The sequence below is a fragment of the Tenrec ecaudatus genome, chromosome 11, assembly GCF_050624435.1.
Source record: "Tenrec ecaudatus isolate mTenEca1 chromosome 11, mTenEca1.hap1, whole genome shotgun sequence".
Classification (NCBI taxonomy): Eukaryota; Metazoa; Chordata; class Mammalia; order Afrosoricida; family Tenrecidae; genus Tenrec; species Tenrec ecaudatus.
The window spans coordinates 4,807,425-4,820,417 of record NC_134540.1 but is presented as its reverse complement, the minus strand read 5'-3'; the positions used below and the strand labels follow the sequence as shown (position 1 = coordinate 4,820,417).

Sequence of the window (12,993 nt, the reverse complement as noted above, 5' to 3'; positions counted from 1 at the left end):
ACACACACACAAGCCCACTAGCGGCCGGGGGAACATAGTAGAGTGTGGGCAGCTTTAAACCTTCATAGGAACAGACAGGTTCATCTTCCTCCTTTTGTAAGGCTGGCGGGATCAAACCCTTGACCTTGAGGTCAGTAACCCACCACGCCAGCTCCCAGAGGGATGCAAAAGTCCGCCTGGCCAGAAGGCACGCCTGGCTCAGAATTGGCGGGAAGTCAGCCGCTGCCCTAAACCGGACTGGCTTTCTCATGGCGCCAGAACGGATCCTTGACCCGGCAGGCCGCTGCCCTTGGGCCTACCCGAAGCCTGTGTTTGCTCCTTGCGCAAGCCGGCTACGTGATCCCCTCCCAGGGGCGCGTCAAGCCTGGCGGGCTGGCCTCAGAGGACGACACTGACCACTGACGGCCGCAGTGGACCCACTGGCCTCGCGGGGCTGGTGCTGCTGGAGGCCAGGCCGAGCCATGGACATGGAGCAGGTCAACGCCATGGACTTCGGCGACTTTGTGGACGTGTTTGGGAATGTCATTGAGCGCTGTCCACTGGTCGCCGCGGCCGTCTGGTCCCAGCGCCCCTTCGCGGACCCCGGCGACCTGGAGGCGCGCTTCTGTGCGTTTCTGGATGCGCTGCCACAGGCGGGTAAGGCTTTCCTGCGGGCTGGCAGGAGCGGGAGGGTCCCGCAGAGAGGGGCGTGGTTCCATCCATTGCAGGACAGAAATCGACTGGTGGACTCCAGGCTCCTCCGCGTGCGTCAGAGGATGGCTGTGCCCCGGGCGGGGGGCACGTGCAGAGCCGACAGCCAGGCCTTTCTCCCGACGCTCTAGGGGCGGACTTGGTCGGCGCTGAGCACAGGGGGCACCCCTCAGAGGCCTCTTACACAACAGAAGGGAGCCACAACGCCTTCTCCCTGCTCAGACAGACATCTGCAGAGGGAGGAAGGACGTCGTTTCCACACATCTGAGGCGCATCTAGCAACAGTCGCGAGGAGCCCCGGGGGAGGTGCCATCCATGGTTACGCATGGGCTGCTAGCCACAGGGTCAGCAGTTCAAACCCACCAATCGCTCCTTATAAGAAAGAGGAGGTTCTCCTCCCATAAACACCTAAAGAGTCTCAGAAGCCCACAGGGTCAGGTCTCCCCTGCCCAGGAGACCAGAGCCTGCTGAGCAAGCAGGAACAGGACGCACCAGGCACGGTGGTGTTCCCGAAGTGAGTTTCAAGGGGTGATGGACAGGAGGAGTGGACCTTGTCTCCTGCCAGGAGTTAAGAAAACACAGGGAAATGCCCTGACGTCCTTCACCAGGGGCCTGGAGAGGGGAGGGGCTGAGGGGATGGCGCGGGGAACGTCAATCAATGACGCCTTCATTTACCCAGTTACTCAACAAGCACTTACTTCCAGTGCGCTCTGGTACAGGAACCTTGATGACAAACGGGAAAATAATCTCTCTCACTCCCCCCACTCCCCACCCCAGGTCATGTGACCACAGCTTCCAACTCTTCCCCTTTGTCAAGAGTCAATGCCAACACATGGCCCTCCACCCCCCCTAGGACGGAGTAGAGCGGCCCACCTCATTTTTCTTAGAGTGACCAGTGGGTTTGAACCATCGGACTCAAGTGTGCAGTGCAGCCCTTAGCTCAGCAGGCCGCCTTGACCAGCGTCTCCCCTCGAGGTTGAGCAGCTATTGTCCCCAGTACCATGGGATTGTGGTGGGGGTGATCTGGCGCCTCTCTTTCCACCCAGATCCCTCTCCTGCTGAGGGTCAGGGCATCCAGTGGACTCTGACACACAGTAATCCCTTGCCCACTGCTGTCCTCCCCGCGGTTCTTCTGTTTGGGCCCGTTGTTGTAGCCCCTGTGTCTGTCCATCTTATCAAGGGCCTTCTTCTTTTCCGCTGCCCTCCAATTTCCCAAGCATGGTGTCCTTCTCCGGGGACTGGTCTCTCCTGATCCCATGCACAAAGTCGGTGAGACAAAGTCTCGCCATGCTGGCCTCTAGGGAGCATTCTGCCGTACTTCTTCCCAGACAGATGTCTGTTCTCTCTTGGCGGGCCATGCTACTTTCAATATTCCCCACCAGCGCCACCATTCAAATGCATCCTTTCTTCACAGAACTTCCTGATTCTGTGTCCAACTTTCACCTTCAGATGTGTCAGGCTTTATCTTGGCTCAGTGGGACCTCTGTGTTCTGGTGCACGCCAGTGTTGGGGAATCATGGGGTGGCTATTGGGACTTGACATTGGGACATTGGAATGCTGGTGTTAAGTGCTGCTGGCTTAGGTTTGGACACATAATGACCCCATAGGACAGAGTAGAACTGCCCCACCAGGGTTTCTAGGAGCCCTGGTGACACCGTCAGGCTGCCGACAGCAAGGCTGGTGGTTCAAGTCCACCAGCCACACCGAGGGGAAAAGATGAGACTGTTTGCCTCCTTACAGCCTCAGAAACCTGGAGAGATTCATTATGGACCGGGACAGACTCCACAGCAGTGGCCTGGGTTTTGTTATGGGTAATCTTGATGAGAGCAGGTCACCAGCTTATCAGGTGAGCAGGGCACCTCTCAGTCCCCATGGCTCCTTGCTGAGATGCTAGGACCCAGTAGAGCCTTGTTGAGTGAGTGAGTGACCTGTTGTCTACAGTGGTCTTCAAGGATAATGGGCCCTGACCTTAGGATCAGTGGGTCCGTGGGGAGTGTGGGGGTAGGAAGACAAAATGACTAAAGGCGTGAAAGCCACTGGCACAGAGCCTTAGTGCCGGGTGGCTCCCCGTGTCTAACCATGAAGAGACTAGACGACGTTACATCGGCGACAGTGACGCAGACATCCCAGTCTAATGCTTCTACCATACAGAGCATCTCTGCTGCTGGTCTCCGGCCTTGTTGCTAAGACACGGAAACCCCCTAACGACTCTATAAAACATTACAAGCCATAAAACTGAAACAACAAGAGGCCTAGGACCTTCAGCCAGGTGGCCGGACAAACTGAGTCAAAACCCCGGCAGTCAAGTCAACAACTTCAGGAGGATTTCCCCATGAGCCAGAAACACAGTCTAGCCTTTCATTCATGCATGCGCTAATTTATTCAAGGGACATTAACGCTTGAGACCCTAGATGAACTATGCCTGTGGGTTTCCGAGGCTCTAAGAGGCTGCAAATCTTTACGGGAGCAGAAGGCCTGCTGACCATGTCCTGGCAGCCCAGCACATAACTCACCAAGACACCTTGGACAGTAAAGAACAGACAGGGTGACGGGGAGCCTTTAAATCAAAATGAGAAAGGACTTGGGGTGGGGGGGGAGGTCCAAGAAGTGATCATTTATCTAATCCTCCACTAAGAAAACCTGAAAATCCAGTTTCTCAAGCCACATCAAGGTTGACCGTACAGCTCAGTGGTGTTATGATGGCAACTGGTCAGTAGGTGGCAGGCCAGGATTATAATTCAGGTCCAGCAATTGCTTGCAAATCAAGCCAAACCAAACTCATTTGCTGCCCACCGTAATGGCTAATTCCAAAGGCCTGCAGAAAGAGGAGATTGTCCACCCCTTTGTAGAGTTACTGTCTCAGAAACCCGCAGAGGCAGCTCTGCCCTGTCCGATAAGAGTCGCTATGAGTGGGAATCAATTCCATGGTAGTGAGTTTGCTGGTTCGTTTTTAAATAAGTCCCAAAAAAAAAGAAAAAAAAAAGAAAATAAAAAATAAATAAGTCCCATATGATACAGGATATAAGGTATCTATATTTAAAATGAACCCATTGCCAGCAAGTCCACCCTGACTCATAACGGCCGAGGCTGCCATTTTTACAGATGCAGTCCCCCAGGTCATGGACTCAAAGGAGCGGCCGGTAGGTTCAAACTGCCAGCCTTCCAGCTAACAAACAATTGCTTAATTGCTGCACTACTGGGGGTCCAGTAATAGGCTCCTATAGAAAGGGCTCCTTTCTAGACGTGACTATTAAATATTCCCCTTTGATGGTGGTCAATTCTGGCTCGTGGCAACTAAACCTCTTCAAAAACTCACTGCCATCGAGGCTGAGCTGACTCATAGGGATCCTATAGGACAGTGATTCTCAACCTTCCTCCTGCCGTGACCCTTTCATACAGTTCCTCATGTGGTGACCCCCCCCAACCATAACATTATTTTCGTTGCTACGTCATCACTGTCATTTTGCTACTGTTATGGGGCGACCCCTGTGAAAGGGTCATTCGACCCCCCCAAAGAGGTCGTGACCCACAGCTTGAGAACCGCTGCTATAGGAAAAGGTAGACCTGCCCCTGTGGGTTTCTGAGTCTATCTTGATGGAATAGAAAGCCTTGTCTCCTCCGGAGGAATGGCTAGCGGTTTCAAACTGCTCACCTTTGGGTTAACAGGTCAACGCATAACCATTATACCAAGAAGACTCCTTGTGCCACCGATTCTGTCATATAGAGAGATCACCTTCCCAAGAGAGAGAGGAAGACTCCAGGAGAACCTGCTGTGCCCCAGGCTTTGGTAGAGTTCTAAACAAGTTAGCAATATGCTAACAAGTTACTCACAAACAATTCTGGAAGCTGCAGTCAAGAGATCAAATGACACATGGCATTGGGTAAATCTGCTGCCCAAGACCTCTTTAGAGAGTTGAAAAGCAAGCCTGTCACTCTGAGGCCTAAGGTGTCCCTGACCCCAGCCAGGGTACCGTCAATGGCCTCCCATGCACGTGAAGGTCAGACGTTGAATAAGGAAGACTGAGGAAGACTGGATACATTTGAAATGGGGTGCCGGAGAAGAACATGGAGAGTACCAGGGACTGCCAAAAGGACCAAGAAATCTGTCTTGGAAAAAGTGCTGCCAGAATCCGCCTTAGAAGCAGGGACCGCAAGACTTTATCTCAAGTACTTTAGGCATGTTGTCCACAACAAGTAATTAACATATTCAGCAAACACCCTAGATACTTTTAGATTTTTATACTTCTTGTTAGGCGCCATCGAGTCCTTTCCAACTCATTGCGACTCCGTCCATGCTACTTTCAATATTCTCCACCAACACCAGAATTCAGAATTCAAACGCGTCGATCTTTGGCTTGCCTTTCTTATTCATCGTTCACTCGTCACATGCGTAGGCCATTGTTGGCGGTGGTGGCAGTGGTGAGGGGTCCCATCCAGACAATTCTGACACACAGCGACCCCCTGCACAACAAAACAAAAAGTTACCCGGTCCTGCACCAGCCTAACAATTGCTCCTGTGCCTGAGCACATTGCTGCAGCCACTGGTGCCATCTGACTCCTTGTCCCTCTACTTCACCAAACACGATGTCCTTCTCCAGGGCCTGGCCTCTCCTGACAGCACGTCCAAAGTATGTGAGACAAAGTCTCACATCCTTGCCTCTAAGGAGCACTCTGGACGTACTTCTTTGGAGACAGATGTTTGCCCTTTGGGCAGCCTTGTGACTTTCAATATTCTTCTCCAGCAGCGCAACTCAAATGCATCCATCTTCTTCGACCTTCCTTATGCGATGTCCAACATTCTCATGCGTAGGAGGCGATGCAAAATGCCATGACCCGAGCCAAGTGTAACCTGGCTCCTCCAGTGACATGTCTGCTCTTCCGCACTTTAAAGATGTCTCGTGGACAGATTTGCCCCACGCAGTGCATCCTCTGATTTCTTGACTGCTGCTTATGAAGGACATATGTCATCGGGGGCCTTTCTTCGAAGGTGCTGTTTGAGTTAAACACTGAGGCATGAGAAGGAAGTAGCCGAGGCGCTAGGGAGCAGGAGGGACCTGGCACTTTAGGGGCATGGAAGGTACAGCATGGGTGAAGAAGCGTGAATGATAGGAACGTCAGAGGAAAGAGAGGGAAACAAGGTCCAGATCCTGTAGAACTTTCTAGGTATAAATAGAAAGTTTTATTCACTCCATTTGCTGTGAGCCCCACTGGACGTGCCCTCCAGAATGATCGTGTGGGGCAGATCAGCTCCAGGGGCTGGTGGCGTGGTCACAGTGACAGATGAGGGCTGTGGATGAGCAGACGTGGTTGAGTCTCAGAATGTAGTTCAGATTTAGAGCCAGCAGGTCTTCTTGGTGAACTTGGTGGGTCAGAGACAAAGAGGAACCAAGGAGAGTCACATGACAGCCTGAGTTCGATTGGTTGGATGGGTGATGATGCCCTTTTCTGAGGTGAGGGAGGCTGGGAAGAAGAGGAGGGTGGGGATGACGGATGGGAGTGAGCCAAGACTGAGATACTGATGAGTTATCCAAATGGGTCTCTCTTTGACCAGCACAAGGAACGCAATGAAAGTGAGGGTCTAGACCAGGGGTCCTCAAACTATAGCCTGTGAGCCACATGCGGCCCACCGAGGATATTTATCTGGCCCGCTGGGTATTTTTACCCCATTTGTTTTTTTACTTCAAATAAGATATGTGCAGTGTGCATAGGAATTTATTCATAGTTTTTTTAAAACTATAGTCTGGCCCTCCAACGGGTCTGAGGGACAGTGAACTGGCCCCCTGTTTAAAAATTTTGATCTAGACTAAGGGCCAGCCAAAAAGCACAGACTGGCACAGGGGCGGCAACCGTGGGCTCAGACACAGCAACAACGGTGAGGCTGGCGCAGGAGCGGGCCCTGTTCTGTCCTGTGGTAGGTGGGTCACCATGGTCACGATGAGTCAGGGCTGACTCGACAGCGCCTAGCAGACGAGGTTTGGGTGTCATCAGAGAATGACGCGATGAGGATGCTTAGGGTGTCTGTGCAGATGGAGAAGGGCAGGAGGCCTGATGCCCGACCCCGGGCTGTGTGGAAATTTGTGGTCCAGCAGAAGAGGAAGACCCGGGGTGGGAAGCAGGTGAGTGAGGGCCATCTCTTCCGCAGAAGAGCGGGCTGCCCCCTGAGAGGCTGAGGGTGGGGATGACAGAGCATCGTTGTTTGGCTCAGGCAAGATGCCAGTCATCAGCCATCCTGATCTGAGCAACTAACGAAACCAAACAGCTTATGGCCCTGGAGTCGGTTCCATCTCATAGTGATCCTGCAGCACGGAGGAGAGCTACCCCTTTGGGGCTTCTGCACCTCTAAACCTTCACGGGAGTAGGCAGGCTCGTCTAGCTCCCAGGGGCATGAAGTAGGCGAGTCTTTTGAGATGTTTTGCTTTGAGAAGGAGCAGAAAAGTAGGGAGGAACTAGAGGGGAGCTAGGAATCCAGGGAGGATTGTCTTGTTGTTCGTGGGGCAAGTGAGGCCAAGATAAAAGAGCCCGGCATTGGCCTGCGAACTGCAAGGTCAGAGGTTCAAGCCCACCAGCGGCTCCTGGAGAGAAAGACATGAGCTGGTGGCGATGAGACAGTGGGGGCAGAAGCAGTCTTTGCCCCCCCAGGCGGCAGAAGCAGTCTTTGAGGAAGAGAAGTCCATGCGGAAGGTGTGGCCTTTGATCCAAGGGATAGGCCATCCTTTGTCACAAGACTGAGAACACGTGACAGGTTCGGAGGCTGGGGTGCTAGTGGACTGGTAGGGTCCGTGAGGAGCAGACCACTGCTGTCTGCGCAGTTCTTCTCCTGAAGCAGTGAGGGTCTGCTGTGGACGGGACACGTTCTGGGTTCTGAGGGTCATGACATGTGGCCCCCACAGTGTTGCGCGTTCACATCTCCACCCCGCATTAGCACCCCACCCCTGTGGCCCCCCACTCCAGAGGACATGCCATGCCAGTGGCAGGAGTCTGGATGGATTATGAAGAACAGGCCGTCTTGGTCAACACAGGGCATCCCCTGTCCAAGACAGAACTCTAGCCCTCCATGTAGAGGGGCTTGACGGTGGGTGGGAAGGGCCCCAGGTGGGAAGAGCCATTTGAGGTAGGATGGGGTTCCTGCCAGACAGGTGAACTCAGCCTCAGAGGGTGAGTTGAGGTGAGAAGATGGAGCCTTTGGACTGAGCTGGGTCCGATCCTACTTCTTTCGAACTACCCTCCGCTGGGGGCCCTGGCAGAGCAATGTCTCTCAAGGGCTCAGCGAGTCACAGAAAGGCCAGGGGTTTGAACCCACTAGCCACTCTGCGGGGAAAGTCCTGACCATGCTGCTGTGCGGATGGGTGGTCTCCTCTGGCACATGGGGTCCCGGTTCTCCAGCACTCTGCTGCAAAGCCTGGCCCACTGGGCCCAGCTCCTCAGGGGACCCTCCCTTTCATCCGCAGCAGCCATGGCTGGGCATCTTGGGAGCCCTCCTTTCATCCCAGTTCTTTGTAACCGCTCCTCCTCTATCCGGTGGCCCACCTCCTCTCCCACCAGGTGTGAAAACCTGGGCAAATATTAACCCCAGGTGAGGCTTCCAAGAGGGGAAATAAACCTGAGGCTCAGGAGGACAGGAGACCAGCACCTCTGTGCACCCAAACTCATGTCACTGTCCCACCCCATCCCTCCCCCGCCCACAGAGGAGGGTGGCTGTGCTGAGAGTGGGCTGGAGGGGAGGCGAACAGCGAGAGACAGAACTCTGTCACTACCAGCCCTCCCTCTCATTTAGGCTGGCAAGAATGGGGAAGAGGGAGCAAAGAGAGGAAGGGCCATCAGAAGATGTGACAGGGTCCCCTTCCTACTTCCTGTTCAGGGGGACAACCTGGCAGTGGATAAGCAGGGGGTGGAGGCAGTGCTAGGAGACAGTCATAGGCGGTCTGCGGCATCTGGGCCATTTGGGGGGGCCTGGCGCTGGCGTGGTAGCGCTGCATGGGCTGGGGCTGCATCCAGCCAGGCTGAGTGTCCCCTCCTATTTGCATCCTCTGGGGAGCAAGGACCAGGAGCGGGGTTCCAAATCTTGGTCATATGGAGGGGGAGTTACTGGTGCCACAGAAGGGAATCCAGCCTTCAACTCCTGGCCCAGTGACCTGGGCAGGTCACCTAAGCCTTTTCTGTACTTATTTCCCCCCATGCCCGCCCAGTGGGTAAAGAATCTGGAGGGAAATTTTTAAGGCCCTGACCTTTCGCTCTCTGTCTCTCTCTCCCCCCTTCTCACTATTTTCCTTGTGTTTGCAGAATATAACACGTACAAAGGAAAACCCATTCTATGTAGTTGTACAGTCTGTCTCATCAAAATAGTAACTAACAGAATCCCAGGAACCTCTCCATTCCTAACACACACACACACACACACACAGAGACACACAGACACGCCAACACACACACACATATACACACCAAGACACACACACAGACACACAGACACGCCAACACACAGACACGCAGATGCACACACACATATACACACCAAGACACACACACAGACACACAGACACGCCAACACACAGACACATATACACACCAAGACACACACACAGACACACAGACACGCCAACACACAGACACACAGATGCACACACACATATACACACCAAGACACACACACAGACACGCCAACACACAGACACGCAGATGCACACACACATATACACACCAAGACACACACACACAGACACACACAGAGACACACAGACACACTATATATGGTCCTTTTGCGATCTTTACCTTTTTTTTCTTTTTAAAATCACTTTATTGGGGGCTCTTACAGCTCCTATAACATTCCATCCATCCATTGTGTCGAGCACATTTGTACATATGTTGCCATCATCCTTTTCGAAACATTTTCTTTCTACTGGAACCCTTGGTATCAGCTTCTCATTCCGCGTCCCCCCACCCCCCTGCCCTCTGAACACTTGATACTTTATAATTTTTATATCTTTTTTTTTTTTTGCTTTACCCAACCTTCCTCCCCTTTGTCTTCTTGTCCCTTCCCTCTCCCCTTCGCCCCTCTTGGGGTAGTCTTTAAAGTCTTGTCCTTTGGTATGAAAACACTTCCCTCTTGCCTGGACAATAATGGCGCTGTAAAACACATGTCTGCGGTTGTGAGACTGAGACCTTTAAGACTCCCCTTGAGTCTGATTGGTGAGGTGTCAGACTGGGCTCTGTGGCTGGAGGGTACATCACATCCACTGCGCGTGTGTCTGTGTGTGTGCGCATGTGTGAGCACAGAACTTGCATCCATTTCCCCACAGCCGGGGTGGGGTGGGGTATGGTTGGGTTGGTCCTGTCTGTCCTCTGACCCTCTCCAGGCCTCCTTCCTTCTTTCTCTTCAATGAAGTTCCCTCGGGTTCCCTGCCTATGAGGGTGGCTGGTTCGTGAATTAGATGACACTACCCCCCAAAACTGGACTAACCCCCCTGCCTTTGAGTGGATGCCAACTCACAGTGATCCTACAGAATGCAGTGGAACTGTGTCATAAGGTTTCCTTTACAGGAACAGCCAGCCTCATCTTTCTCCTGATGAGCACGCGGTGGCTTTGAACCGCCAACCTTGTGGTAAGCAACCCAGTGCCTAACCAATTATACCGCCAGGACCCCTGCCATCACCCCCATCATTCTTTACTTGGGCAGAGACTGCAGGGAGGTAATATTCTAAGACATGTGCACTGGCCTGCTCACCGAAGTGAGTGGTGGGAACCCACGGGGCAATGCCACCCAAGAAAGCATGGCGGGAAAGCCACTCCCTGCTGAACACCTGGGGTCCCACGTGTCCAACTCCGCAGCCAGGAGTGTGTGTGTGTGTGTGTGTATGCGTGTGTGTGAAATACACTATCCTTAAAAGTCATTTTTTTTCCATGACTCCCTTTTCCAAGTCAGCCTCAAGAAGCCTACCTCAGGACCAGAACGGGAGGACGGTGGCTCTGTTGGGCTTTGAAGAGGCAGGACTGTGGCTGGGGATGTCCCCTGAGCTCAGTGCAGTGCCATTGTGTGTTCTCCTGGGGCCATGAGGGATCCTGGACTGTTCACGAGGCATTGCTCCCTGTGTCCACTCCTCGATGAAGCTCAGGCATAGGAACCTTGGTGAGGCCAGCGCAGGCCAGGCAGTGTTGCTTTCTGTTGTGTATGGGGTCGCTATGGGTCGGGAGCTAACAGTAACACAACTCGGCACAACTCTGGAGGTACAGAGAAGGAAGCTCTTCTCCCTCTGTCAGAACTGGGACTGAATGCAGGCAAGCTCTGCCCAGCTCCAGGGAGTCCAGTCTCCCTTCAGACTAGAAGTCCCAGAGGTTTCCCATCTTCTTTTAGAGCCCTGGTGGCCCTTCGGGTTGGTTTCCCATGAGGCTGCTAACCGCAAGGGTTCAAAACCAACAGCTGCTCTGCTAAAGGCGCAAGATTTTCTGTTCCCATTGCTGCAGTGGGGAACCCTACAGAAGCTGTTCTACCGGGTCCCATCGGGTAGCCAGGCATCGGAACGGCTAGACAGCACTGAGGGTGGTTTTGAGTCCTTCCCGTCATGCGCAAGACAGAAGGCAGCACGGCCCAGTCCTGCCCTCCCCTCACGATGGATGGTTCTGCTTGAGACACCCAGTCAGTCCATTTCACGGATTTCCCGTGGAGCCTATACTTTCCCATCCATCGGGCCCTTTTGCAGCGTTAGGCCCCGGTCGGACTGAGACACGTTCTTCCCATAGCACCTTGCTCCGTGTCTCTCTGGGAGGAGTGGGAAGAGGTGGCCGCTGGGCCCCTTTAGGAAGGCCCCTTTCACTCAGAGTTCCCGCTGCAAACAGGCAGGTAATCGCCCCCACCCTCCCAGCCCGTCCCCGTTCCCCCATCCCCTTTAGATCCCGGGTCCTGCGCCCGGAGCTCACACTGCGTCACAGAGTCCTGGGCGTGTGTTTGCCCAGCCCCAGGATCCCCGCGGACGCACACCGCCCCTGCCCTGCGCGTCCCCCTCCGTAGCAGCCCGAAACTCATTCCCTGGCTGCCTCAGGAAGTCTTCTGGTCTTCGCGTCCGGCCCCCTTGGACATCAAAGCCCCCCTGAGAGCAAAGGACTTTGAAAGGCTACGGAGCTCACCCGCTCCTTATCGCCGCCCCGCTCCCTCCCGAGAAAGTCGTAAATTCCGAGCCTTCGAGGGCCCCTCTCCTCTCGCCCTAGGTCTCAAAGGACAAACCTCTCACTTCCCGCCCCGCCCCCAGCCCCTGGGGAGCCCAGAGACGCGCGCAAAGTCTGGGCCACGATGGAGCGAGGGGCGGGCGGCACGGGCGCCCGAGCGCCGTGGGGACCCCCCTTGTGGTCCTCTGTCGCCCCCCGTGCTCCCCTTGTCCCCGCTGTCCGGTGACGCCCCGTGTGTGTCTGTGTTTCTCTGCAGGCCAAGAGGGCATCCTCCGCTGCCACCCGGACCTGGCGGGCCGCGAGCTGCAGCGGGGCACGCTGACGGCCGAGTCGCAGCGCGAGCAGCGCGCCGCGGGTCTGCAGGGCCTGGGCGCCGCCGAGCGCGACCGTCTGGCCCTGCTCAACGCGCAGTACCGCGCGCGCTTCGGCTTCCCCTTCGTGCTGGCTGCGCGCCTCCGCGACCCGGCCTCCGTGGCCCGCGAGCTGGAGCGCCGGCTGCGCTGCTCGCCGGCCCAGGAGCTGCGCACCGCCCTGGGCGAGGTGAAAACCATTGGCCGCCTGCGCCTGGCCGACCTGCTGGGCACCGAGCCCGCCCGGCTGTAGCCCCCACCTGGACGGCCTGCGCGCGCCCACAGGAGGAGAGGGGCCTGGAGCCCTCGAAGGACTCTAGCGCCCCTCGGTCCCTCCGCTGGCCCACTCCGCCCGACCCCATCCCATCCCCAGGGACGCGCGGCTAGATGTGGGCCAGTGCTTTGCGGCCTGTACGGGCAACCCTCGTGGAGCCCAGCGCGTCGCCCGCTCGAGCCACCGCCTCCCTTTCCTGCCCACAAGCCAGAAAACACATCGCGGATTCCTCAGCGCCTCTCTGGTTTTCTTTCGCCCACCTCACTTGCGGCCTCGCGATCTCTGCTTGTAAGCCCACTGGAGCCAGGGCAGGCTAGCCGGGGCAATGTACCAGCTAGAGGCGTGGGGCTGAATGGGGGAGTTGTCTCCCAAAACGGAAGGTCAGCCCAAGGGCAGAACCCGGCGGGTGTGTGTGAGTGTGTGTGTGAGAGTGTGTGTGTGTGTGTGTGTGTGTGTGCTGGGGGTACCACCAGTCATTAAAATAATAACATTGCGGGGGGGGGGGGGGGGAGCGGGTAGGG

General features: G+C 55.3%; 1 protein-coding gene across 1 annotated transcript; it reads left to right on the top strand.

Moving 5' to 3' along the window:
- The first annotated feature begins 461 nt into the window (after positions 1-461).
- On the top strand, positions 462-12,451 carry URAD (ureidoimidazoline (2-oxo-4-hydroxy-4-carboxy-5-) decarboxylase). Its single transcript, XM_075562643.1, has 2 exons — positions 462-636; positions 12,105-12,451. Exons 1-2 carry the CDS (start codon positions 462-464, stop codon positions 12,449-12,451), a joined length of 522 nt encoding a protein of 173 aa, XP_075418758.1.
- The last annotated feature ends 542 nt before the right edge of the window (positions 12,452-12,993 follow it).

What these genes read in the sequence shown, in the direction of transcription:
- URAD (XM_075562643.1), top strand. Translation starts at nt 462, where the DNA reads ATGGACATGGAGCAGGTCAACGCCATGGACTTCGGCGACTTTGTGGAC. An exon ending in GGATGCGCTGCCACAGGCGG is followed by an intron (nt 637 to 12,104) that starts GTAAGGCTTTCC and finishes GTTTCTCTGCAG; the next exon opens with GCCAAGAGGGCATCCTCCGC.